At 38.2% G+C, this 27,700-nt stretch overlaps 2 protein-coding genes across 9 annotated transcripts in view; one reads left to right on the top strand and one right to left on the bottom strand.

Moving 5' to 3' along the window:
• Window positions 1-41: 41 nt before the first annotated feature.
• On the top strand, window positions 42-24,244 carry RAB3GAP1 (RAB3 GTPase activating protein catalytic subunit 1). 3 transcript variants are annotated; one of them, XM_033003132.2, is made up of 25 exons: window positions 42-88; window positions 172-227; window positions 1,079-1,154; window positions 2,442-2,574; window positions 2,805-2,883; window positions 3,564-3,683; window positions 4,275-4,440; window positions 5,285-5,384; window positions 7,807-7,888; window positions 8,702-8,770; window positions 9,493-9,566; window positions 10,328-10,420; window positions 11,814-11,983; window positions 12,319-12,417; window positions 12,743-12,915; window positions 13,896-13,950; window positions 14,216-14,584; window positions 15,645-15,782; window positions 17,433-17,660; window positions 18,139-18,235; window positions 18,326-18,429; window positions 18,539-18,654; window positions 19,951-20,053; window positions 21,616-21,636; window positions 22,917-24,244. In XM_033003132.2, exons 1-25 carry the CDS (start codon window positions 71-73, stop codon window positions 23,157-23,159), a joined length of 2,982 nt encoding a protein of 993 aa, XP_032859023.1. In that variant the 5' UTR covers window positions 42-70; the 3' UTR covers window positions 23,160-24,244. The 3 variants fall into 3 exon arrangements, with proteins under 3 accessions (XP_032859023.1, XP_032859024.1, XP_032859026.1); XM_033003133.2 differs by lacking the exon at window positions 21,616-21,636; XM_033003135.2 differs by lacking the exons at window positions 42-88; window positions 1,079-1,154.
• Window positions 23,440-27,700, bottom strand: part of ZRANB3 (zinc finger RANBP2-type containing 3) — a 55,590-nt gene continuing 51,329 nt past the window's right edge. For all 6 annotated transcript variants that reach the window (XM_042783733.1, XM_042783731.1, XM_042783732.1 and 3 more), the window contains 2 exons: window positions 26,482-26,613; window positions 23,440-26,029 (listed from right to left, as the gene is read on the bottom strand). In XM_042783733.1, the coding sequence (XP_042639667.1) occupies window positions 25,931-26,029; window positions 26,482-26,613 (231 nt within the window). In that variant the 3' untranslated portion in view covers window positions 23,440-25,930. The remainder of the gene's footprint in view (window positions 26,030-26,481; window positions 26,614-27,700) is intronic.

Genomic DNA, 27,700 nt, shown 5'->3' with positions numbered 1-27,700 from the left:
CTCCCTCCGCCGCTTTCCCGTGAGCCTCTGCGCTCGGGGCGGGGTGGGGGGGTCCCGGCAGCGGCGCAAGATGGCGGGGGACAGCGAAGTGAGTGTTTACCCCTCCCCTCCCCTGCGCTGTCCGCCGAGGCGGTCTCCCCGCTCACTGCTTCTCCCGCTCTCTCCCCGCAGCCCGAGTCGGAGGTGTTTGAGATCACGGACTTCACCACTGCCTCCGAGTGGGAGAGGTAGGTAGGTGGTGCTGCCGCCGGTCCCGCTTTCCCTCAGCGGCGGCCGCCGCGGGCGGGTCCCTGGGGCTGCGCCGTGTCGGCCCCGGCCCGCTCCCGCTGAGGGGAGCCGGGACCCTGCGCCGCGGCGGCCGCGCCAGCCGGTGCCCGGGGGCACCCGGAGCCTCCTCCCTCCTCTTCCAGGCGTTACCGCCGGGTCTCTGAGGCGGCGGCTCAGGCCGCAGCTGAGGAGTTGGTGCAGGCGATCTGGTCAAGCTATTTCTGAAGTGAGGGAGAGGTCTGGTTCAGTGCCTGTTCGCGAGGGATTAGAATAAACATCTAGAAGGTTTATGTGTTTTTGAAGTAGATACCTGACTATTGAAACAATCATCTTATAGCTGAAGCCTTTAAAAGTTAGTAGGACAACGTACAGGAAAGCTTAAGGTGAATAATGCTCTTGCGTTCTTAATGTATTATTTCATAAAATACATTTTTCCAATGACTGTGACCGTGATAGGAGATAGATTCTAAACATTGCATTTTAAATCTGAATTTAGTTTAGAACTTTGTGTCAGATGCTTGTTTATCTGTGAACAATGCTTTTAGTTGCTAAAAGCAACTGTCATCTGAAATATAAATGTAGGAGGATCCTTTTATTTCTACAAGGAAGCAGTTGTTCTGTTGTTATTGAGTTAGTTGTTTTTTTGTTTGTGTTTCTTTTTATTTTGTTTTTGTTTGTTTTGTTTCTTGGTTGGTTGGTTTTTTTTAAGGAATGCCTTAGTAAGACACCATATTCCCTACTTGTAGGGAGCTGAATTATAGTACAAGCTCAATGTTCATCAAATATTAATGCCTCTTCCCTTCCCCAATAGATTTATTTCAAAAATAGAGGAAGTATTGAATGACTGGAAGCTTATTGGGATTTCTTCAGGCAAAGCTCTAGAAAAGGTCAGTTACTGCATCTGCATTTTCTTTTAGAATTTGAATTACTAGCTAGTAATACACATCTATGTTATGTGTATTGCCGTTTTCTTAGGTGTGGCAGATGATGATTTGTATTGGGGAATTTTGTTTGTAAAAGTTGCAATTTGATGAACAGTTCCTGTAAACTTACTGCTGGGCTGTCTGCCAAACAGGCTATTTCCCTGATAAGGTTGGAACTTCATATAGGGCCTAGTGATTTTTTTATTCCCAGTTTAGAATCTGGAAACATGGTTGAATCTTTTAAATTCTTAAGGAGTTTGTTTTTGCCCTGCCTTGTGCCTTTGTCACTTCTCACATACTTATGGGTTGAGGTTTGTGTAGTAGTACTTGTGACTTAGTATGCTTCATAGATTGGAGAGATTATTTTCAAAGTCTAATTAGAGCCTTTGTAGTGTTTGCTCAGTCCAGTAAATTGCGGATGAAATTGTCGAGCAATTCTGCATACTAGTACAACTAAATTAATCTGTTCTGGGTTGAACGGCTGCTGTATTTCTAGAGGAATTTCATAATTCTTAATTTTAGTCAGGACACAGAGTGTTCAGAACAAAAACTTACGTTACTTAATGAACTAGTTTTCAACCTTAGCTGTTAGTGTATTCCAGCGTGTCTTTTTTTCCTCCCTTCTTGGTTTATAGTGAGAAGATACCCTTTACAGATCAAAGGGTTGCCCAAGTTGCTTTGTTTTAGTAGCATACGATTCTGTACAGTGATGTTGATTTTTTTCCTAGAAACTTTCTATGCTGTATTTTTGTTTAAAAATTAATTATCCTTACACACAGGAGTTCTGCAAATTATAGATACAAAGTCATTTATTGGTGACAGAGTATGTGAAGTAAATATTAGTGTTTGTGTAGAATGGCATAGATATAGATAAAATCCCAGGTGACAAACTTCTGTCTTTTGGGCAAAGTTGAGGGTGCATACACTTAAGATGTGTATGAGAGCATGTATATGCCTCTTTATTGCCATACAATTCTGAAGACTTCTCAGGGGGATATCTGGTCCTCGAAATGAACGTGATTATTGGCAACATGGATTTTAGCATTCAGCTACATTTATAATTAAGTGCTTTGAAAATTGTTTGTTTGTTTGTTTTAAATGAAACCATGTTTAGATATTTAAGAATAAATATTTAGCAGTAGAAAAAGATGAATAAATATTATAGATCATGTAGGCAGTATACTTTTTAAGGTTTACGAATGGTAACCTAAATTTATGTAATCAAATAATATCCTTTTTTTTTATATGCAGGGTGTATACACGACAGGAGCATGGGAAGAGAAAGCAGATGAAATTTCATTTGCAGACTTCAAATTCTCAATTACCCATCATTATCTTGTACAAGAACCCAGTGACAAAGATGGGAAAGAGGAACTGGTAGAAGGTAGCTGATAGTTCCCTTACATGCCTGTAAGGATATGACAAAAAACAATTTCAGAATGTGGAATTCACAGTGTGTTGATTTGTTTCTGTGTGAAATTTTCTGGGATTTGATGGGTGTGATCTGACATTTTTCTTTTTAGTATGCTTTGCATTCAACAAATTGCTAATATAAGTAAATTGTAAGTCAGGTGAATGGATGTACATGCTCTTATGTATCAATTTTTTTCACAGATGCCCTTCCTCTGCCTATGCAGGACTTGTTGTGCATGAACAATGACTTTCCTCCTAGAGCTCACTGTCTAGTAAGATGGTACGTATGCTGCCTCTCATCTTTAGTACAAATAAGCATAGCAATTGAAAAGTCTTTGATGTTGGGACAATCACTTGTATATCTTTTTTCAATCAAGAGTTAAAGTTTAAGTAAAATGGTTCTTTGTATTGACACTGGGAAGGAGTGCAAAACAAGCCCACCATAGTGGACTTTACTTTTTTTTTTTTCCCTCAAAATATTTTTTTTCAGAATTTCATAGACTAGAAAAGCCTTTATATTTGTAATATTTAGATACATTCTTAAAAAGAGAAGCTGCGGCACCTTAGGGAACAGCAACAATGATATTCTTAGTAATGCAAATCTTTAGCACATTATTAGCATTGCTCTGGAGAGATTGTTTTTATGTATATATAAATAATTACGATTGTTATTAACATCAAATAAAAAAATCAGGGCTGATAGACCTGGAAGTCATCACATTATTTCAAGTACAGTGTTTGAATGCTGTTAAGCTTCGGTAGTTTGTGGTTTGAGAATCTGCAACACTCCGTGCCCGCTCAGTTCTTGACCTCTCTGAAAGAGATATTTACATCAAAGTAGCAAATTCCACAGTCTGTTGGTGACAATTAGGTTATTCAGGTTACAATATTTTTATAAATTCTGTGTTTCAGCTGGCTTGCTAAAAAACAAAAATGTGTTCTTTGTGTCTCTCTCTCAAGGTATGGCTTACGTGAGTTTGTGGTTATTGCTCCAGCTGCAAATAATGATGCAGTTCTCAGCGAATCCAAATGTAACCTTTTGCTGAGTTCTGTTTCCATTGCGTTGGGGAACACTGGCTGGTAGGTGAAAGCACAAACCTTTTTGCATGTCCAGGTAAAATTCTAGCATACTGCTATTGTGAGGAAAAAGTATTAAGTTGTTAGCAAAATACATCAGAGTTTGTTGTATTTGCACCATGGTATTGTTACAGAAGGATTAAAAAAAAAAAGGGATTTCCATGGAAATTTTAAATAATTGATTCAATGTATTGTGTATATTAATCATTGTTTAAAAACTTTAAAGGCTTTTAAAAGTTGCTAGCAGTTGTTGGAATAACTGGCACACAACATACAGCTTTCAGAAGATAATTTCTTCTCTGTGTGTGGTAACTAACTTTCTAATCTTCCTCAAAAGATATTTAAACCAAAAATTATATAACTGAAGTCATTGATGGGGTGATGCTTATGACATGACAATTTGTTAGTCATTCCACTTCATGGTGAAGTTAACACTGTTTTTCTCTGATTCCTACTAGGCATTTTAAACTGTGTTCCACTAAGAGAAAATATATGAATTTATACATATGAAATTATGTTGGAATGTTTAGCTAGTTTTAAAGACTACAAGACTGCATGACACTTTAAATAATCTGTAATATTCATGTGTTATAGTCAGGTACCACTATTTGTGCAAATACATCATAAATGGAGACGAATGTATGTTGGAGAATGTCAGGGTCCAGGAGTTCGAACTGACTTTGAAATGGTTCATCTTCGCAAAGTGCCAAATCAGTATACTCATTTATCAGGATTACTGGATATATTCAAATCCAAGATTGTAAGTGCATCTGAACACATATAACTGATATTAAAAATAATTAAATAATTATTTTATTACCTGGTTGCTTGTAGATTAACTTCTGTCCTCTAGGTTTTTTGTTTTTTGTTTGTTTGTTTGTTTGGTTTTTTTGTTGTTTTTTTTTTTTTTGCAAGGATGAGGCTTACCCTGCTGATACCAACAAAGTCTTTTTCCAGATACTGCCTATATCTAGCAATAAAGAGTGAAAATTGTTATGGGTTTTGTTTCTCAGTGTTACGATCTTCTGTTTTTTATTTTCCACGGGCTTGTGAAAGAATGTGTCTGTTTTACAGTCTCCTTGTAACAACCCTCTCTTCCCCCTCCCCAAAATAAACTCTGTTTTGCTATTTAAAAGGAGAAGGGAGGTTGGGGTGGGTTTATGTTTTGATACTTTGTTGCTCCGTAAGCTAATTTAAGAGTGAAGAACAACAGTAAAAAGTCAGGAGCGGTGGTGGACTGCTTCTTTATGGACTGGTATGGCTGACTGCAACACTTCATAACTAATACTGGTTTGTCAGCAATCTCATCAAAACAGTGAGGAAAAAAATCCTTAATGAAAACCGAATGCATTCTGGGTCAGGGTATTACTGAATTACCAATTAAATGGAGCGTATGAATGTCTCATGCATTTTAGAAAGCTTACGTGCTTACTTTTACCTGCGAGTGTCTTGTTGAGCAATGGCTTTAATAGTAATACTTGGGGTGTTGCAGATCTGATAAAATTAACTCTAATACAAGCTATCATAACTAATTCATGTTCAAGGCCTGGGGCGTTTGAGAGGATGTACTCTTTACATTGATGTTTTTCTATAATATTTTCAAGGGATGCCCTTTAACACCACTGCCTCCGGTTAGCATGGCTATTCGGCTTACGTATGTGCTTCAAGACTGGCAGCAGTATTTCTGGCCACAGCAGCCACCAGGTAGGAGATCTGTGTCCTCAGAATAACTCGTTTTAAGATGAACAGTCAATACTAAAGGATTAGTATTGCCAGGAGGATTAAAGCATTTTCTGCATTACTAGGAAAGGCTTCAGTTACAACTGAGTGCCACCCCATTCCCTGTGACAGGCTAGCAAGCTTAAGGCTGCTCTGAAATCATGTCTGTGGTTTACGGTTGTGACAGGTGTTTTGGTTAGGGCCAAGTCTAGAAAAAAGCTTTTCGTTAGTGTTTAGAGATAGTGATACTTCTAAAATGGTAATACCTATTTGGAGAGAAAAGTGTGACTGACTATGGATTTGTAAAGAATTCTACTCTGATTTCCTTAGGGAAACATTTGGATTCAGGTTCTAGTAGGTGGTAATACTTTACAGGAGTATTTGTCAACTATTTCCATAAAGTAACTGATTTTAATACTTCACTGTTTAAGTGTATTAACAATGGGCAAAGGAGAAAATATTATATGGACTTCACTTGAGGTAAAAGGTTGGATTTTTATTGTTGTTAATACAGAGCTGAATAAACCAAGCAGTTGATTTATTTTTTTCCATGTAGGAAAAATTTCTGATCAAGCCTTTTATCGTAGTAGCCTTGTATGAGGAGCAAAAAGTGGAGAAGTAATGTATAATCTTTAATGGAAAGTGCATGCATTAGACTTGATAAGTTTATGCAATAGTGATGATACTTCAGAAAAACGGAGTGAGTCTGCTCACTTGGTACTCTCACAAGAACTTGGATGCTTGCTTGGTGGTAACTCTTTCAAGGTATCAAGTATTTGTTTTTAACAGATCTGTTTCTGTATTGGTAGCATCAGAAAATAAATTATAAACTTCTGCCTCAAAGGTAAACAAATCTATAGGAAGAAGGTAGATATTAGTTCCTTCTTAACATACATTTTATTAGTGATGTGCTATTTTATGCACAAGGTGGAGGAGCAATTAAAATGCTCAAGTTCTATTCTTGACTTGGTAGTAGTTTTACATAACGAGGTTAAAGTATTTAGGGCACAATTAGAGAGACAGAACCTGTGTGACCTTGGTCTGGTTAACTAATAATTTGGCTTCCTTTTGCCTTAAAAAAACCCCCAAACTTCTCACACTAATCAAAGATATGTTTTGAAGAAGTCTGTGGTGAAGTTGATCCTGTGTGCTTTGTACCTAAGGAATGTTGAAAATGTTTGAAGAGAATCCTGCATTTCAGGGTCAGAGAAAATCAGTGCTGTTTTAAGTGATAGTTTCTCTTTGTAGGTAAACCAAGTTTACCTAAAGATTTTGGGAATCAAGTTCTACAGATTTTACTTTTTATTATTTCTGCAGGCACAGAAGCTAATATTTTCTGTAGTCTCTTTCTGCCTTGCTATAGTTATTCACTAAGTCAGGATCCCTGGTTTGTGATAAGTGAGTTGTACCGCTCTGATCATGTCTCTTGATTGGAGCAGTTTGAATAAATTATACTCTTTTAGGGGATTCTGGTTAAGGGAGGTAGTGGCGTAGTGTATTGAAGAAACTGGAGGTGGTCAACATAATTTTAACTGCTGTTGCTAGATGCAGTTGTGGTTTTACCTTCAAGAAGAATCAGAGCCATACGTTATTGCTCTCACTCAATTAGCTCTTCTCAAATAAAACTGAAGAATTTAAATGTCTTTTGTCTTTGAAGAAGAAATTATGTAATTGTTATTCAAATGATCTGCTCTAATACCTCACTTGTTTTGTAAACAGTTTGCCAGATGCATTTAAAATTAAGGATCAGATGCTGTAATAGCATTATTGTAATGGCATTACAATACATCATTACCTATTTAAATTTTTGTTCAGTGAAGACTATTTTTGGTTTATATATTTGAAAGCTATAACATGAGAAACGGCTGAGGATGCTGGGAGGGATCTTTAAGTACCTGGGATTACAAGAAATCTCCCAAATTGTGTTAAATCTTTAATTGTAAGAGACATAATGTATCACTTTTTTTAATAAAATTGTCAACATTTTAAAAATAGTTGTTTTTACACTTTGCAGAATTGTTCTTCTGGAGTCTTCTTTTTCTGTTTGGAACGGATTATCTGCCTAAATATTTCTGTGGCAAATTTATGTCTATTCTTGTGTCAACACTGACTGTTTAAGGCTGCCTTTATAGATATCACCTTTTCCTGTATGAAGGGAGCAATCTTCCCTCAACACGGATTGCAAGAATTGTGAATGTCCTGTTGCATGGAAACTTCTCAGTTTCTCATGGAAACAATTACTCTGACTGCATGTTAGGGTTGTGGTTTCATAGCTCTATCACCTTAGATACTCAGCTATTCTCTGGTCATTCTACACGCTGCAGTCTTTTTACTGTGAAATTAAGATTATATGCTTCTTAAAATATTTCATAAATTCTGTACAGAAAATGTATTGATCTGTCTTCAGATATAGATGCTCTAGTTGGGGGAGAAGTTGGAGGCCTTGAGTTTGGGAAGTTACCATTTGGTGCCTGTGAGGATCCTATTAGGTAAGATAAGAGTTCAGAAAACTGTGTTTTATAATATCCTTAATGAAGGACTTAAAGCTATGTTATTTCAAATCTTAGCTTTGCCTGCCTATCACTTAGTATGTCCCTAGCAGATAATTACTCAAGTACATAAGGAACATGTGTGAAAAGTAATAGTCTAATAGCAAATAAAACCATCTGCAAAATTATCTAATGATTTTCAGAATTCTAGCTCATAATACTTTCACCATAAACTTCTGGAATACTCCATTTATCTCTGAAACTATTATGTTGAAATATACCTTAACTGGAGATAAACTTTAAAAATGGTGTGCCTTTGTTCAAGGGTTGGACTTGCTCTCATCTTTGACATTTATAGAAGACATAAATTGAGAGGGTCTGCAAAGTGAGTTATTACAATCTCCCTATGTCCTCCTCTGAACAACCCATCACCACTCAGCAAGTCTAGAAATCACTTTAATGTATTAGACAGTGTTTAATGCTGTAGGCAATTCATTGAAGTTGTTTTTTCATCTGGACCTGGATACCTAGAATACAATGTACAATCTCTCCTTTTGCAGAGATGAGTTGTGAGAGAGTCTTGTATGTCAGGTACTACTAAAGTTTAGTGCAATACTGGGTGACATGCTGTAGAATAACTAATAGAATTTACTCAGTGAGAAAAATAATTTGAAAATATGCACATTTCTGGTTGTAGCTGCAAAATACATAAAGGGACTTAAATATAAACTATCACATATGCCTTTCAAGATCTTAACTATGATAGAACACTTTCTGCTAGCACTGAAAGATTTAAATCTTGGTTTGTTTCAGTGAACTTCATTTAGCTACCACGTGGCCTCACCTAACGGAAGGTATAGTTGTCGACAATGATGTTTATTCGTAAGTATTTTGTCTGAATTGCAAATATCTAGAAGTGTACTTCATTTGTTAACTACTGCATTTAAGTGACATCTAAAACGTTGTGTGTGGCTTTGTATGTGAAAGAGAACTTGTTCTGAGGAATTCTAAGGTCAGCTGATGAAACATCTCACTTGGGAAAACAACTTTTGAAATGCATTTCTGTGTGAGAAAATATTATTGTATTGTACTTTCAACAGAACACACACCTCCATTTTTGGACATATTTTCATGGTAGACTTAGAAGTTTTGTGTATTGCATATTTCTTGGGAAAGATATTAATGGAATTTGGAAAGCAAAAAGAATTAACTGAGCGACATCCCTTTCCCAAAAACTATCATCTAGGTTTTCTGCTAAGCCTCCTAAAGTGGAAGAACAGGGTATACTGATACTTAAGAAAGAATTAAAAAAAAAAGTGGTTTGTTGTTTTAATGCAAAGATTACTTTTCAACAGTAATACACTTCAAAATAAGACAATTTAGGTGTGTTGTAACTGCATTGTTCTCATGTGTTTCTTCTTCATGTTGTGTATGTACGTGAGAACAAAGACTTGCTTGCATTTTAGAGTGTTTGTCAGGTTCTCCTGTGTATTGTGGTATATATCATTGCTTCGATGTCTATGAAATTCCATTTACTGAGAACTTGACACTCATTTCTTGCATACTTATGGTGACAGCATGACAGTTGTTTTTTTGTGTTAAAGTGACCTGGATCCTATTCAAGCGCCCCAGTGGTCTGTGAGAGTCAGAAAAGCAGATAACCCACAGTGTCTATTGGGTAAGACAACAGAATTTCCTATCTTCTCCTATGGCTTTTAAGCTATTAAGTTGTGAAGTTAGGGTTGAATTATTGGTTTCCTGATGACCTCTGTTTCCTCAGTCCCCTTATTTTTGAGTGGACAATATTTTGAGCTTCTTTTTCAAGAACACAAGCTTTGCAAAAACATAAGTTTCTGTTGTAGTTATTCTGCATCTGGGTACCATGATCTTCATTGCTGTTCTTACTTCACCAGGTTCCAGAGAATAAGCATTTACTCTGTGTGTTCTGTTAAAATTTAGATTTCTGAGAAACTTTAGATTTTATTAAGTGCCTTCTGCATATATCCATTTCCTTAGTTGAATCAGTCTGCTTGACAGGCAGGATTGGTACGCCTGGAGATTTGTACTATTGCTCGTCCTTGCCTTTTAGCTTGTGGGGGAAAGGGCTTCAAAACCAAAAAAAATTAACATGCTGCAGAAGTTTCATCCTGCTTTGGCTGAAGAAATGGATTAAACTATATTCAGAACTGTGCTCTGGAGAGTTGTCTGATAGCTGTCTAGGTGTGCATTTTCCTAAGCTTTAATTATGTGGTTTAAAGATATTTATGCTTCAGAACAAATTATCATGCTCTTTCAGATGAAAAGATAAAATTTACTGTGCCTTAGGAATCACTTTGATAAGTTATTTACTTATATACGTTATTTATAATCACTTTGTTAAGTTATTGTTCAATGAGATTTTAACTGAGTAGTTGTTCAGAAACTTTGTTTAATTTATAGGTGACTTTCTTAGTGAATTCTACAAGCTTTGCCGTCGAAAGGAGTCAACTGATGAGATACTTGGAAGGTCTGCATTTGAAGAGGAAGGAAAAGGTAAAACTAAAATCTTGATGCTTTGCTTTATTTAATTTTAATTGTTAGGAATTTTCTGTAATACTCCTGGGAATTTTCTGGTCAATACTACATGGTATAATTTCTCATGATTTCTAGACAAGTTTAGCTCCCAGTATCCCAAAGGACAATTGCCTCTGTTGTAGTTATTTTTTTTTTCCACTGGAAAACAAGAACTTAAAATTTGACTAGTGTGTACAAGAGTTGGTTTTGAGTAAGCATCAAACAGATTTGTCTGCATCTTTTTATGTATTTCTGTTTTTTTTCCACTTTTTTCTGCTTTTTGAAGTATTATGTAGTATGTTTTAACAGCCAGTTTAAAGAGTCTCTAATTTGTTTGAGGGGCTTTGCTGTCATCCTCCAAAAAAACACCAAACAAAAATAACAAACCAAAATTATATGACCAACAGGTCAGACCTTATCCCAACAATAGAGGTACTGATATCTTATTGATGTCTCTGTCCCATTCTTTCACTTTTCTTGCTGTATATGAACATTCTCTTCTTTTCTGCCTCTTGTTACCTTGTCTTCCCTCCAAATATGGCCTGTATCAGTGTTTCCTTTGACTATACTTGGTCTTAGTTTTGAAGGAGCTTACTAGTTAGCTTAAAAAGATGTTAGACTAGTGTATGTATTACTCTGTGCTTGACATACAGTCTCTTTAGCCCTCCTTATCTCTAATTTGCTTGAAGTGTTTGCCAAGAGGAGGTTTTCCAGACTGCTGGTAATTAACTCATTTAAATTTGTCTGCCCTCATTTTAATGATGTTAAATCATTTTCTTGTAAGAGAGGTTATGAAGTTTACCAGCAACAACTTTGGAAAAATCTTTTGAGGAGTTTATCTGAGGACTGCAATGAATCAGAATGGTGCTTACACCATGTAAGGTCATGTATATATTTATAGTGATTAATACTGGATTTATTTAAGGCTGATCTAAAGTTCTAGCATGCACTTCAACAGTGTTTATCTACAATGTGTTTGTTGGTATCATGTATTAAACAAAGCTTAAACACTGGCTCTTCAGCGGGCTGTTTGGTGATACTCTGCCTGTAATTGTCTGCAAGTATGCAGTACTACTACAGTAGGTGGCAGGCACTGTCTACAGCCAACTCAGTCTAGAATTCATTCAGTGAATTAAATCAAGGACAGTCCGATTCTTTTGTGACCTCATTTTGCTGCTTATCTTTGTGGCAAAGAACAGTGAATATCAGGTATGGAACCTGACAGCACTGTACAGGGGTGTAGCTCTGGTTAACAGGGTGTTAAAAATCAATATGAGATAAATAAACTGAATATGACAGGTGAACTTTTAAAAAGAGATGGTCTTGTGGGGTTTTTTTGTTTTGTTCTATTTATTTTTGTTTTATTTTATAGAGGTTGCTGATATTACCCATGCTTTGTCAAAGCTCACAGAACCAGCACCAGTCCCAATCCATAAATTATCAGTCACAAATATGGTTCACAGTGCAAAGAAAAAAATTCGCAAACACAGAGGTGTAGATGAATCACCTTTAAACAATGAAGTTCTGAACACTATTCTTCTGGTAAGTGATCTGTCCATGAACATTAAATTAATATAAAACATGTATTTCATGCTTCCACAGATTCATTTGGTTTATAATTTATAGAAGAATTATAAATAAAAGTGTCTGATGTCAGTTCCATTATTTGAATTGCATTGATCAGCTTCTTGAAACAGCCTAAGTTATTACAAGTTTGTGCAATGTAAGTGGACTGAAAATGAACTCTGAACTCTGCTAACAGTTTTAATTATAGGGATTGCTGGTTTGTAACCAGCAGTAGCTTTATGGAGAAAGTGGGAAAAGCAGGAGGAACATACTGATGGAAGTTTGGTGGGGTTTTTTTTTGTTTCTTCAAGTTCTTATTTCCTGATGCTGCTGACAAACTCGCAGATGGATTTGAAAGCAGAAGTAGCACTTCAGCAGGAAACAATCCTCCTCCAGAGAATGAAGATTATGTAAGTTTTATTGACTGACACACCCAAAATTGCTCTCTCTCTTAGGAGTATGTTCATACAGACTTTGCTGTGGTTGCCCTATGTCTTGTAATAGATAATTTTTGGAAAAAGGAACTTACCTTTGTGGAATCTCTAAGTATAAGTAGTGATTGTGGTGTTTTTTTGTTTTTTTTTTTTTTTTCTTCCAAAGACTATAATTTTTGGTTGCTTATAGGCTTAAAATGTTAGCTAGCCACTTGTATTGATAGACAGGAAAGAGATCATATGGTTCTGGAAAAAATGCCATTGTTTCTGTATTTCCTGCTTTCTTTTATTTCTTATGTAGAATCTCTTCAGTCAGTTTAAATCGGCTCCTTCTGATAGTCTGACGTACAAACTAGCTTTGTGTCTTTGTATGATAAACTTTTACCATGGAGGAGTAAAAGGCGTGGCACATCTTTGGCAAGAATTTGTGTTAGAAATGCGCTACAGATGGGAGAACAACTACCTTATTCCAGGGTAAGATTTTTTTTTTTTGTTGTTGCTTTGTCATAGAAAATGTTCTTTGTTTCAGGAACAGAGTGAGTTCAGTGTAACTGAAACATACTGTTGTTTTCTTAATTTGCAAATACTATCCTCTATTACTCTGCTTTCTTAAAACAAGAAAGAATAGGGAGTAGAAAAGCATCTGTGCCCTCCTTTGAAAACTTCAAGATGCCTGGAGGAAGCTCAAGGTAGAGAGCACTCTACTGTGTGGATGATGGGGGGGGGGGGGGGGAAAGCTTATGCAAATGTTTGGCTTCCAGTTCATTGTTAGATGAAAACCAAGGAGCTGATCTAGTCAGAAACACTTCTGCTTTGTAGTGTGGCTTTGCCACTTTTCCAAGGGAGCTGTTCCATGTTCCTGCTGGTGTAGTAGCCTTTCCAGGCAGCTCGTGCTGTCTCAAGTATTCCAGCCCTTCCAGAGGTTATGTCTGCTGCAGCGGAGCTTGTTGCAGACCAAATAAAGGGTTCTGTCAAGATGCGATATCAATGTAGAGCAAAAACATATCCTTTTATTTTTTTTAAATGGGATGCATGGACTGGCCATTTATTTGCCAGTTTGTGCTTTCAAGTAGTTATGCGAACAAATAAGATAGAGCTCGAAATACATAAAGATCACTCTATTGTCTCATTGCAGCTTTAAAAGTAAAGTCAGATATGCTTCAGTTTTTTGTTTGAAAAACATCCAAATGGGAAATACAGGGTGTGTCTTTCATACTAGTGTGAATGATCTCTGAGCTTCAGAAATGACTTCTAGGTAATAAGTGTAACTTTGGGGCTTGCTTAGTCACTAGCTTTTTTTCTGAGACCACAGAAGAGCTGTATAGTTGAAATGGTTGGAGTGGGTTCGGTGTGGATATTTGCCTCTCTTTGGGATTTCATATGATTTAATACCACATGTATATGAAAGATTCAACTTTATAATTGATAATGGTTACACTTCTACCTTTTGTTAGATTAGCTAATGGCCCTCCAGATCTGAGATGTTGTTTACTGCATCAGAAGCTTCAGGTAAATATCCCAAATTTAAGAATGATTTTTCTACTAAGGAAACTGTCAAAATTATAGCAAATATTAGCTAACTATTTTGTTGTTGTAGTTTTAGTTATGTTTGTGTTATTGGGTCTGGACTTAATTTCTTGGGAAAACCTTTGTTATAGCAACAAGTTCAATGGAATTGTTATCTTTTACAATTGTAAGAGATTTCTGGTGGCTGCCATTGTTTCCATAAGAGAAGTAATTGCTAAATAATTTTTTTTTTCATTTAACTTGTTAGATGTTAAATTGTTGCATTGAAAGAAAGAAAGCAAGAGATGAGGGGAAGAGGGGGAGCATGTCTGATCGTTTGCCTGGTGGTACTTCTGGTGATACTGGAAAAGGAGCAGACCACTCTGGAGATAACCCTGATAAGGAAAAAGAAGTTGGCAAGTCTTGGGAATCGTGGAGTGACAGTGAAGAGGAATTTTTTGAATGTCTAAGTGACACAGAAGATCTTAAAGGAAATGGGCAGGAAAACGGAAAGAAAGGAGGAGCAAAAGAAGGCAACAAAGAGCCTGTAAACATAAAACCAGAAGGTCGTCTGCATCCACATGGAAAGCTGACACTACTGCATCCAGGAGAGCCTCTCTACATTCCAATAACACAGGTTATGTGGCAAGAACTGAGCCAGATGTGCAATACAACTCTCATGCAATATAGCTTATACCTAGGATTCTGAATTTTATATAGTTTGCACGTTATAGCCTTATCTGTTGTTAAAACTGATAAGTGTTTTTGGCCCAAGACCTTGTTTTCCATTTCAAAAACTTGACAAGGCTTTTAAACTGAAATCTCACACGCTCTTTGTTTTATTTGAGAATGGGTCTCCTTATCAAATTTCACTCAAAGCAACTTCTTTTAAACAGGAATTAAGCTGTCTTGTCTACCTTATATTTGGGTTCCTTTTTATTTCCAGCTCTTGAGGTATCTTTCATCCTCTCCTTACTTCCTTTCCTCTAAAGTAGGAACTGCCGTAGTCCTTCCACGATGAAAATTTCTAGCTGACTGACTACTTGCTGCTACTTTCTTTCTTTTTTCAATTTATACCTAAAAGGCCATAGTAAACAGTTTTTGGTAGCATTATCTAAAGTAGGTTTATCATCAGCTAGAAATGTTACCTGACACAGACTTTCTTATAGAAAGACTAGGGATGAAATAGGAAGCAGTGGTGTCAGAGGAAGTAGTTCGAAATCAGCCATGCATGAAGAATACAGTATTTTTCATTCACTTGAGAGAAATTATTTTTAATGGATGTTACTTTGCATGGGTAAAAGGTATGAGCAGAGTGTAGTCAGACAAAATATTGTCAATTAATTATGTGCTGACAGTATCAATGGCAAAAATTCTACCTTACTGTAGGTGGGTTTCCATCCATCTCAACATAATAGTATCAGTCAAACACTTCCTGGGATTCATCTGGATGGCATTTTATCAATATATCCTTATATTGTACTTCATTCTCTGGTTATTTTCTTTTTAATTTATTTTTGCTAGTGTCATCTTCAGATGCACAGCTTTAGGCTAAACAGCTTAAGCAATAGAAACTTTGAGTTCAGATAGAGTAGAAAAGAAACACTTTTGCTGACAGGGAGCTTTCCACTCCTCCTTTCTTAATAACGGCTAAGTAGGAGAGGCTACCTGTAAACGTGTCTTTTTCCACGTTGCAGGAACCAGCACCCATGACTGAAGATTTGCTGGAAGAACAGTCAGAGGTGTTGGCAAAACTAGGGACATCAGCAGAAGGTGCTCACCTTCGGGCACGCATGCAGAGTGCCTGCCTGCTCTCAGATATGGAATCTTTCAAGGTAGTACTACTTGAAGAATTCTGTGAGACTGCTTTCTTCTTAAACCGTCCTTGCTTGTGTTAAACAATTTTGGAGGGTTTTCTGATGAGTTGTTTGTTTGTTTGTTTGGTTTTTTTTTTCCTCCACAAAACCAGTTTCAAAATAGTTGAAAGTTGAAAATAAAAACCTATTGATAAAGCTTCTGGAACACTTAAATCTATGACTATCCAGTCTATTATACTGTAGCATTCCAGTAAATTTGTACAATGTCTGTAGGAAGGAAAAAAAAAAAAAAAAAAAACCACAACAAAATATACGGTTGATAAATTGGGAATTAAAACTCGAACAAGCCCGTACGAAATGGTGTCAGAAGAAAACTGAGTGTTGAAGTCCTGAATCAAAATTACTTGTCTCTCCCTCCCACCACCTCTAGGTTTCATTTAGTGTCTCCCTTACCTGCGCTTTCCACTGTGTCTAGCATTGTAAAATGTACCTTTAATCACACTCCAAACGGATAAAATGCAAAAGTGGTGTAAAAAAAAAAAATCTATTAACATGTTCACTGTTCTGTATTTAGACTTTGGGAGGTGGACATAATTTTTACGTATGGTTGAAGATGTTCTATTCTTTAGTATGAAGGATAAGTTACCACTATTTAGAAGTCCTATACAACTGTTGATCACATTGGGACTGGACTGACTGTTGTTTTGGGTAATTTGTTCTGTTTCTTTTCTGAGTTCTACAGAGGGAGCTAAGAGCACATACACTGCTGTCATCAAAGGATCTCAAAACTCTAAAAAGACTAGATTCTGTCATGAAATAGCTTTTTGCCTTTTTTAAAGTAATTAATGCAATGTTACTTCATAGTAAAAGGATACAGATTACTTTAGAGTAAGAGTACTTATGTAGTACTTAACATATCAATGTCAGTTTATTAGCAGTGACATGTCAGATATGTAGCTTTTTCTCTGGTTCAAAACTGATCTAAAAACTTAGAGTAAGAATACAGAGCCATCATTTGAAGTAGAATTGCACTCTTGATAGGTACATTGAATAGAAAGCTGGGTTTCCTTTTATTTTCTAGATCTATGGATTTATTTATTTGTGTTGACATTGCATCTATGAAAAATATGGTTTTGTTTGGGGAAGATTTCTTTTAAGTTCCTTTTTAAAGGAAGAAGAAAAGGTGAATTTTGTTACTGGAGTGTTAAAAGATGGAAAGTCAGTGATGAAAGCGTATTTCTGCAGCCCAGTGATTCTTTTAGACTTGGGTGGTTTTTCCTCTAAGTCTTTAATGGTATAAGCTTATTCGTAAAAAAAATTAGTGAAAATTCACATTGCACGTCAGGTACCAGATAGAAGCTTGACTTAACAGTATAATTTTGAGTTTGCCTGAGATAGCTGATGAATGTTCTGTTCTGGAGTGATAAGATTTCTTTGCTTTTTTTGATGGTGTGGGTTTTGTCCTTTTCCATTGTCTTGGTTTATGCTTTTTACCCCCTCACCCTCCCAGGTCTCTTTCCTAGTGTACAGTTTGGTGACTGAACAGAATTTCCTGAGTTTTGGCTCTTAGCCTGTGCTCCACCCACTAAACTATGTTGCATTCCTACCCAGGTTATCATGTTCTTGCAGGATTTTTCAGGCACAATTTTTATCTCCTCTTCATTCCAGGCAGCTAATCCTGGCTGTTGTCTGGAGGATTTTGTGAGGTGGTACTCCCCTCGGGATTACATTGAAGAAGAAGTGGTTGATGAAAAGGGGAATATAGTAATTAAGGGTGAGCTGAGTGCCCGAATGAAGATTCCCAGCAACATGTGGGTAGAGGCCTGGGAGACAGCAAAACCAGTCCCAGCCCGGAGGCAGAAGAGACTCTTCGATGACACTAGAGAGGCAGAGAAGGTAAAAAGCTCTGTGGCTAGTGATAGTCTGATCTGTAATGCCTGTACAAAACTTTCTTCTTTCTCCTGCAAGATTTAGCCATCAGCATGTCATTGCACAATATTCTTGGAGTTACTAAACTGTTTTGTACATGGCTTGGGGTTAATCAGAATGTCTTGCTGCTGTACAACACTGTGTTTGCAATATCTAATATCACTTAGGTGCTTCTTTGAATTATTAGTAAATCAGATTTTTATCTGCATGTATGTGTTAAGAAACTAAAGTGTTCCTAAAAAATAATTATTTTTAGTTTTCTTCTAACCTGTTGGGACTGTAAACAATCGCTGAGGGTCAATGTAAAAATTACCTGTTGAGTCCTGTTTTACAAAGGTGCTCCCTTCTTGTGAATTCTTCAGTGTAGGTGCTCATCTTTTGTAGTTAACCTTACCTTTGGGAAGTAGTTTTGATCAGTAATGTATTAAATTTTGTAATGTTACAGGTGCTTCATTACCTTGCAGTTCAGAAACCAGCTGACCTTGCAAGGCATCTCTTGCCTTGCATTATCCATGCAGCTGTACTCAAGGTAAAGGAAGAAGGTAAATAACGTTTAATAAATTATTTAAGATATTTTAGGGTGAATATTGATGCAATAATTACAACTTCTTCATTTATTTTCCTCTTAATAGAAGCAACAGAAGATATATCTTCAGTTAAGAAGATTATTAAGCAGATAATATCCCATTCCAGTAAAGTTCTACGATTCCCCAATCCAGAGGACAAGAAGTTGGAAGTAAGGCTTTTGTAGTGACGGGAGCTGAAAACCTGATTAACTTTTACGCTGTTCATGGGAGTGCTAAAAGTACATCTTTCTAATTTTCACTTTTATGAAACTCCTGCAGGAAATCATTGCTCAGATTATGAGTGTGGAAGCTATCATTGCCAGGGCCAGGTCTCTGAAAGCAAAATTTGGGGTAGAAAAATGTGAAAATGAGGAGGAGAAAGAAGATCTACAAAGGTGACTGATTATATTTTTTTTTTTCTTTTTTCCTCCCTTCCCTGCACCAGTGTTGTTTTGTTTTTCTTCTGATGCCCCTTTTTCATGGTTTCAGAATTTAGGACAGATGGAAGTGGTGGTAATACAGAAGTACTAAGGAATTGTATTTAGTAGCTATAAACATTACGTGTCCCTGTCCCTAGGCTACCTAGAGATGTTTTATGTGGTGCCCTTAATGCCCCTCCAACCATCTCTTTGAAAATGTGATGCAGATTATTTTAATGGAACTTGTTTTTATCTTGACAGTACTGGGGATTTAATTTATTTTTTTTTTGTGTATGTAAAAGTTACATTTGATGAATTTTGTTACAATAGATGTAAAACTAGAAGGATGAGGAACTTAGTATTTTCTATAACTAATATGGCATTAAATGCACCCCCCTATATCGCCCCTTCCCCAAAGTTAAATTTTCTTATTCTAGTCTCCTTACTAATTTGAAAGATATTACTGAGCAACCATATGTATGAAAAGCAATGAGCCATGTTTCATTGCTCCACTACCTGCTGTCAGATTATTTACTTACTGCTTAAGATGATGAACATGTAATGTTAAAAAAACCTCCACATTAACTTCTTGCTGCTGTGCTGAGGAAGAGAGATGATGTTTTGAAGTAAATGTTGGGAGTTCATGGGAGTGATGTCTGACCAATGCAGTATCTTTGTGAGCAAAAAAATGGTCATTACTTCTTCCGTGTGGCCAACACCATGAAGGCTTTTCATGTTGAATTCATACACCTGCATTAGGAGCCTGGGTTCCATTTACAGTTAATCGAGAGAAGTAGGTCCTTTCAGAGTCTGAGCTGCACCTAGGTGTTAACTGGCCCTGCTGCTGGAGTTGCAAGGCTATCAGCCATGTAATCCTGCCTTTCCTGACCTTTTGTGGGAGGTTGCTGTGTTCAGCTTAGTTTTGACCTGTGTTATCTGTGAAAGAACAGCTGCTTGTGTTAGCATGAAAGAAAGAGCAACAAGGTAGGAGGGAACAGCTGAAGGCTAAGGGAGGTTTAGTCTTTAGGGTAGAGGGAAAGGAGTAAAGGGATGAAAAGGTGATGGTAGTGTTTCGGTGGGATGCTGAGAATTCTCAGGGTTTTTGTCCTTAAACTTTTAAAACAGAACTTTTGAGAGTGTCTGCCAGTTCTCACTGTGCAAATGATGCTAGGTGGAGACCTCACAGGAAACAGTTCTGGTTTTAGATTAGCAAACTGGGTACAGCTGAGAATTAAACATTCCTCTTTCCTTTTCAATAATTTGTACCACCAGATTCGTAAACTGTCTCCTGGAGCAGCCAGAAGTGTCAGTTATTGGTGCAGGAAGAGGACCTGCCGGTAGCATTATCCACAAGCTGTTTGTGAATGCTCAGAGGGTAAGAGAGCGCTCTGGATTGCTTTGAGATACTTCTAATGTAAGCAGTATGAGGCAACGACTTGTCATATGATGCCAGTTTATTTTGTCTGCGTATATGCATGTATGTCATCAATGTGCTTGAGGTTTTTTTTGTGATGTTCAACATAATTTTGGCAGTAACAGAACCTTGCAAGATGAAAGAAGAGTAAGTGACCTGGGTTGTTAAACAATTAGCCAGCTGGGTAGATAGAGGTGTCATTAATGTTTGATTTACTTCAAATGGTAACATCAATATTGCTATTATGGGCACAAATTTCTGCTTTAGTCAAGTTACATGATATATGCAACATCACAGCAAGAACAATCAAGTGTGTCGATTGTTTCACATAGGGATGTAGAGAAACATGTCATAATATAAAATACTTTAAAAGGAGTGACTTTTTAGACTGAGGCTTGTACTTGGAATACTTGCGACTTCTTCTGTGGAAACTGGTATGCTTAGGAAGTTTCTGTTCTGTTCCAGTACAACTCTGCATTCAGTTTACCTATTGCCAGTGTTGCGTCTGTTTTCTGGAAACCTTTCCCCAGCCCATATTGATATAAATATTCCCTTTTTCTCTTAAGCAGTCTTTGTAATAATTAGCCTTAAAGTACTGATTTCCAAACTTCTTGGACTGCAATCATCCTTCAGTTTCTGTCAGAATTACACCTGTTCATAGCATCACGATCTAACTAAAATTTATCAACAGTGGTAATAACAAGGTAGCATAGTATTGCAGACATCTTAGAGCCTGAAATCCTGTTTGGAAATCATTGCTGTAAGTGTCCTGATTGGGTAGTAAACACTTTTAAGGTATGGATGCTTTTATCATAATCTGTGTTTTGCAACTCAGCATAAAAATGTCCATTCTGAAAACAGACCGTGGTTATTCTGGGAAATGAAAATCAGAACATTTGTTTTATTCTTCTAGTCTCTAGGGAGAATCTGGTTGCACATCTCAGCATGTCAACCAGCCTTACTTACAGACCTCCCCGTAAAGCCTAAGGCTGTGCCCTGTAAGTGCATGCAGGTGGATGCACTTTCCTTTTCGATACTGAGGCATGATGCTTTTAAAGCTAAGTAAGATTTTCTAGCATTAATGCTCTGTAAAGATGTATGTAAATTTCTAGGGTTTTGTTTCTTTTGAAACATCAGTACCTAAAGCTAAGTTAGATACTTCCCATTAGCTGGCCACTGCTAATTAAGACTTGGTGGGGACAGGAGCTAACTTGCTACAAGAAAGCCCTCATGTTTAATCTACCATGAATTATTCCAGTAGAGAGCTGTTTGGTAAATAGAAGTTGAATGACTTCTTTGTTCGTTACCTTTTGAACCTGGACTCCTCTCTGTGAGCTGTGTAAAATATGTTGTTATATTCTCAAGTTTTCTCAGGAAAATTATGATAGCAAATGCATGTTCTTGGAAGTAGAGTGCATGATATCTCTTGAACATACAATCTCCTTCTAATCTCTTGTAAGTCACCTCTGACTTGCCTTTGTTTCTGTCTTTCATCACTGGTTCTTTTCTCATCCCTTTCCAAGCTGACTGAATCTTCTGATGAGGTAACCGACTTTGTCCCTCATTTCCCACTCATCTTCCCTAGCTGCACAGAGTTGAACCTTTCAGTAGATACAGTACAGCAGCCTGATTTAGTTTCTACTGTTGTTTGCATATTAAGCATAAAAATAATTTTGTATTTCCAGAATGATTTGTCCTCACTCACAGACTTTAATTTTAGAGCCCAACAGGTAATGAAAAGAGAGAGAAATCTGAAAAACAAAAACAACCCACCCAAACATTTGTTCAAATGAATATTAACAATTTCTGATGCTGAAATACGTGCCCTTTACTTTATATTCTTCTCTGTTGCTGTCACTGTTTTTTGTTTATTGAACAGCCAGCTGTCTTGTTGGGGGACGTGGTGATGGGCAGTACCTGAACATCACCATCCTAGGTACCAGCACTTCCCGAAACTACTCAGCTTTTTGGACAGAGATGCAGAGAGGTTTGGGGAGGAGCTGGGGTGACTGTGTGAGGGAGCGTAGCACGGGCACCATCCTCCCTGTTGGTTTCCCAGGACTGTTCTTGTGGGAACAAGTGGCACTTGGCCCTGGGGACTCGCTGAAGCGGGGCCGGGCCCCCAGCTCCTGGGCAGCGTGTGGGGAGAGGGGCCACGGGGTTGTCTGGGCAGGCTCTGCGGTGCCTCAGGGACACTGAGAAGCTTGAGTTGTGTACCCTATAGGGTATTGGGGTGTGTATCTATAGGTAATCAGGCCATGTTTATCGGGGCATGCCAGCCCTTCTTCCAGTATTCAGTCTTGGGTGTTGCTGCTTGCTGGCCCTGAGGCAGCGAGCTTCAGTGGAGATGGCACAGCGTCTCGCTTGCTCTGCACTGTCACTTCAGCACGCCTCTCACCGGCCATGAAAAACACATGCAGAAGTAGTATTTTGAGTTTGAAAAGGCAGGTGACTTTTTGTCAAGACTCCAGTAGTGGTGCTGGTTATTTTTAAAAGAAGGCTGGCTTGGCCTTGTAGCCACAGAGAGCTGAGGAGAGCACCCGCTTGAGAAGGGGGCATTTCCTTTGGTCAAAACCCTTGCCTCACACTGTCAGAAAATCAGGAGCTTAGCCTGAGATTCACCATCCACAAGTGAAGGTTCTTTCATTTGATTGCGTGCAGTTTATTTCTTGACATCCCATTAGTGTCTTGCTCTGTGTACACATAAAGCCTTTTGATGTGTTCACCATTTCTAATCTTACTTTGTTCCTCTTAAGAAATATTTTCGGAATCCTAATGTTAAGAAACAGCTTGCCCTGTAATTATACCTCTGCTCTTATTCAAGGTTTCTGCGGTGCCTCCACTTGATGAAGAATTGAGGAGATCGGGTTCACCGGAGGAGCGAAGACTCAACACGGGGGCTGTTTCAGATTTCCCACCGCCCACGGGTCGCGAGGTGATTTTGCGCACAACTGTCCCCCGCCCCGCGCCTTACTCCAAGCCCCTGCCCCAGCGCCTGTACAGCGTGCTGACGAAGGAAGACTTTCGACTGGCAGGTGCCTTTTCAGCAGATACAACATTCTTCTGACCTGAGCGGCTGCGTTACCTTGTGTGTCTTCACCAGCAGCATGCACTTGCTTTTCCTTCGGGGAAGTTAATGCTAGAGGGGAACTGGCTTGTGGTGAGGAGACGACGCGGTCGGCATTAGGGGCGGAGGGTCGCGCTCCCAGGGCCAGGGCTGCACGGGCAGCCAAGGAGGGTGCCTGGTGCAGCTCCTAGCTGGGAGGTCTGGAATGGCTTCACCAGTAGTTTTATTCAGATTTTAGGGGAAGAAAGGTTAGCAATCTTCCCTCTGTCACAAGGGAGCGTATTTTTTTTTTTTTTTTTTTGCATTAGCTTATTTAATAATGGACATGAATGGGCTGTATGCAAACACTTCATGTTGAAATTCATGCAGAATGTGCTGCTTTACAGTTCTTAATCAGACTTTATCAGGTGACATTAGTCTACTTAAATTGATGTGCAAGCATGAAGTAATTGGTATTTATTGCTAATAATAAACATTGAGCCCAGTATTTTTTGGTTAATCACTAAGTTGCAAATACTCCTAAAATAGACTTATTATTTAAAGTCTACAGTACATTTTAGTTAATACAACACCCTCCTAGCATTGCAGCAGTTGTCCAAAAAGATATTGTCTTGGACACTTTTCCCAAACAGAAATAAATGTATTTGGGGCTTGAGCTGGACAGTAAGCTGGATAGCCTGAAGTGGATCACTGCGGGTTTTGGATACTTTAGATCATCCTTCCACGGCCCTTGTGTACAGAGCTGGCTGTAAGGGACACGTGCAGTGGTGTTTCACTCTGAGCAACTTGCTGGTAGTTTGAGACCATCTGAATGCCTACTGTGGCTTTGATCTGATATGATGAAACAACTCCATCACCTGCTGTAACCTAACCCCACAGGATGTCATGCAAACACTATGATGTGGATGTGCCAATGTTGCTTTACAGTGATCTTCATCTGTTTTAATGAGAATTGGCAAAAGATCAGCATTACTTTACAGAATGAAATGTAAAAACAGTTACAGTATTGTTGACATTACTCAATAAATCTGAACTTATTATTGGCTCTCACACCTCTGTGAGCGCCAGTCTAGATTTCGTCAAAATACTTGTTAAATGTCATCCTTGCATAAGTTGACCCAGGACCAGCCCTGGTAATGACTGTGACTACACTAAACATAGAAAGTTAAGCTCTGTCCAAAGAGTAAGGTCCCAGGCGATACCCTAAAACTTCTTTGAGAGGAGAGAGGTCAGGGGCTAGAGTGTTTCCCTCAGATAAATCTGTATCAAACAGAAATACAGTTTTCAGGATAAAGAGTTAATTTTCTTCAGAGAAAATCTTGTCACAGAGTTTGTTCTCCAGGCCATTTGTGTTTTCACCTGAGGCACATTTCTCTGCTAAAAGGGCTGAGAAAGACAAAGACAAGTTTAGCTGCTGCTTAACTGTCTAGCTTCTTTAAAAGAAATTGCACCAGGCTAATTAGTGAACAAATAATCTTTAACTTCTTAAGCTTCCTTCCTGATAGTCTCAGTTTCCTCCTCTCCTGCTGCACTGTCTTCATGAAATTTTACATCAAAGCGTGGCCTCTGGTAAGGGCTGTATGAGCTTAGAAATCCCTCGCTTTGTTCTCACTTGGTCTTTTAAACTGCTGAAGTGATGATTCTTTAATTATACTTGGAGAACACAAACATCATGTAACACTTCTTTCAGGCAGTTACCTAAAGGTGTCTTTGCTGGAAAAGTCGAGTTAGTTTCGCTTTATAGAAAATGGTGCACTCATGCCACTGCCTTATCTTAAAGATTTAACGGAATGTTAAAAAGAATGTTTAAAACTTGAAGAATTTTTCTCATAAGGATAACCTAGAAAGCTTTTCAGCTTATTTTCACTAGATGTACTTGAAATTGCAGACATGTACTTTCAGAAGAAGATACGGGCTGTACAGATGTGCTTTATGAACTTACCCCTGGCTTACAGCACTCAAGGGAGGGGGGGAGAGACAGGTAAAGCATAAAAAAAATCACCAGGAAAAATAGAAATGTATTTATATGAAATAAGTGTAAAGAAAGCTACATGAACAGTCCAAAATAACCAGCATCTCCAATCTTAAGGAAAATATGAAACTACTTTTGATGAGATAATTGGTAATATTTATTGTTCCTTATCATGAGTAAGTTTTTAATACAAGCTGGTTTAAGTAAAAATGAATTTCAGTAGACATTAATTGTAAATGCCAAAGTCTTACATGTCAGGCCCAGTGCCAACAGTCGGCCTTTCACAGCTGATCAGAACTGGATAAGACAATTTTAGAAAAGAGAAATCACACTTTTTGTCATAACAGATATCACGGCCTGTGTTTTCTTTGGCCATTTTGGTATGTGAACAAAGAAAATAAACTAAGATATCTTCTTGGTCCATAATGTCCCCACTCCCACTCAACCCTTTAAGACCAACAGAAGTTTCAACAGAACTTCCTCAAATCCTTGCAGCTATAACTACACTGGAGTATGAAAATAGTAATGCTTCAAAATTGCATTAAGGTTACACACAGAAATTCAGCTTAAACCACAGGGTCATAAAAATATAACCATGATCAAGTACCTTGGATGCACAGACCCAAGGCCCTCTGACAAGCAGTGTTACGATTTCTTAGTTTTAATTCCATCTTCTTTCTACTAACAGCATGATAGACTACAAAAATGATTATTTTTTTTTTTTTAAATCAGTGCATGAGGAAAGCTACATAACTATACTGGTTTCTGAGTTATAACGTAATTGAATATATTTTCCATTTTACCTCTTCACAAAAAATTTTGTGATATCGCAGCCATACTTTGTAGTTAAAGAACGTCTCTTCATCTGGCTTCTTTCCTTGGCCTGTTTTGCAGTTCTCTGCAAAAGAGAAAGACAGGTCTGTTCAGTCAGTATTGTTACTCGGCAGCTGCGTGCTCGAGGGAAAGCATTAGCCCATCTTTAACCTTCAGTCTTAATTTTGCAGTAGACAACATAATAAAATGCAAATGTTTACTAAGGTGACAGTTTCACAAATCTTGAGGAAACTTGTAACAGTTTAATGGGAGCTTAATGGGAGTTTAATGAGCTCTGGGAGGGAGAGGCTGGGAGCACAGGGGTTGGTCAGGAGCCTCTTTACAGCCATCGCCTGGCACCCTTTGGGGCGGGACAGGGCAGGACCGCGCAGGGTGGTGCTGAGCACCCTGCCCTGAGCCCGGGGCTCTGACTCTGTTCTGCCCCAAGCCCTGCCGTGACTGTAAGTGACACCCTGGTGCGTATTCCGCAGCGTTTCCCTGTGAGAGGGTGAGGATTTCTGACCATGGCACGCTCACCTCTCGGTGGCAGACCGTACACAGGGTCTGGAGGTTCTCCAGGGAGCACTGTCCTCCTCCACTGTAAACAGGCTTGATGTGGTCGACCTGCCAGAACTGGCCTTCTGTCGGGCTCGTTATAATTTCATTCAGCTGCAGGAAACAAAGGACACGACAGTGGAAGCATCAGATATTCTTTCTGAACTACAGGTATGTTCTACCGTAACAATAAGAAAAGAATTTAGGGAAGTAGTTATTTATAGTTTTCTTCCAGAGAGAAAGTAAGCCTTAGCATTTTATCGTTAATCCCACTGGACGAGCAAACTGTATTTTAGTTGGTGTATTTTCAGCTAGCCTACGGTGTGGTGAAGCACATGGTGATGGATCAAGGAAAGACAGGCTGGAAGGTTCAGTTTTCTTGACTGGTACGGTAAGCTATCTTCAATGCCATTTTATCATTAAGTGCTGGTATTAAATATACACAAATAGAGTGCAACAGCTATAATATCACAAAAATTAAAGACTCCAGCTAGGTAGTTTGTCATTTAAGTTTTTGATCAAGTCAGTGGTAATTGTAATAGCAAGCACTGAGAAACCTTAGGTGATAACGCCCTATGTCAGCTGTCAAACAGTGAAGGACTAATTGTAACTTAACATAGAGTCATGTTCACTTAGAAGGTTGTAAGATACTCCCCCTCCACAAGACCTCTCAGTCTTCGAGACGTGCAGCACCACCTTCTTTTAAAAAGCTGCAAGCAGCAAAGCTGATCTCATGCATATGACAAGGGACAGTAAATTACTTTTTCTCTTGAGAGCTTCCATGGGTGCCTGCAGAATTTAAACAATTTAGAACCAGAAATTTCTGAAACAGAATTTCAACTTCTCAGCAGAAAATGAAATAGCATTTTAGTTTCTGAATAAAAATACCACTTCACATAGGAATGTTCTCCCTCCCTGCTCTACTGCCTTCAAGCCAGTGAAGCAGCGATCACTCACATCCATCGTGGTCGTTTAAGGCATTTTGAGGTGATACAGAGAGGAGCTGTGACAACTGGTTTTTGTTAAGCTCCTACCAAACATTCTGCAGAGTAGGAATAACCTAATACGCCTTGATGACATTCATTCTTTGTTTTAAAACCATGAAGTTCGTTAACAAGGTGCATTTCAAGTAAATCTGGCTGCAGTATTCACATCTGAACTCTGATGCCTGTGCCTTTCAGCAATGAAAAAATATATTAGA

Source organism: Tyto alba, unplaced genomic scaffold (genome assembly GCF_018691265.1).
Source record: "Tyto alba isolate M040663 unplaced genomic scaffold, T.alba_DEE_v4.0 Super-Scaffold_7, whole genome shotgun sequence".
Taxonomy (NCBI): Eukaryota; Metazoa; Chordata; class Aves; order Strigiformes; family Tytonidae; genus Tyto; species Tyto alba.
This window is presented reverse-complemented; position numbering and strand designations above follow the sequence as displayed.

Excerpts from the sequence above, each read along its gene's own strand:
- RAB3GAP1 (XM_033003132.2), top strand. Across the intron at positions 3,684-4,274 it reads GCGTTGGGGAACACTGGCTG|TCAGGTACCACTATTTGTGC; the intron begins GTAGGTGAAAGC and ends CATGTGTTATAG. Across the intron at positions 18,430-18,538 it reads CAGAGGACAAGAAGTTGGAA|GAAATCATTGCTCAGATTAT; the intron begins GTAAGGCTTTTG and ends AAACTCCTGCAG.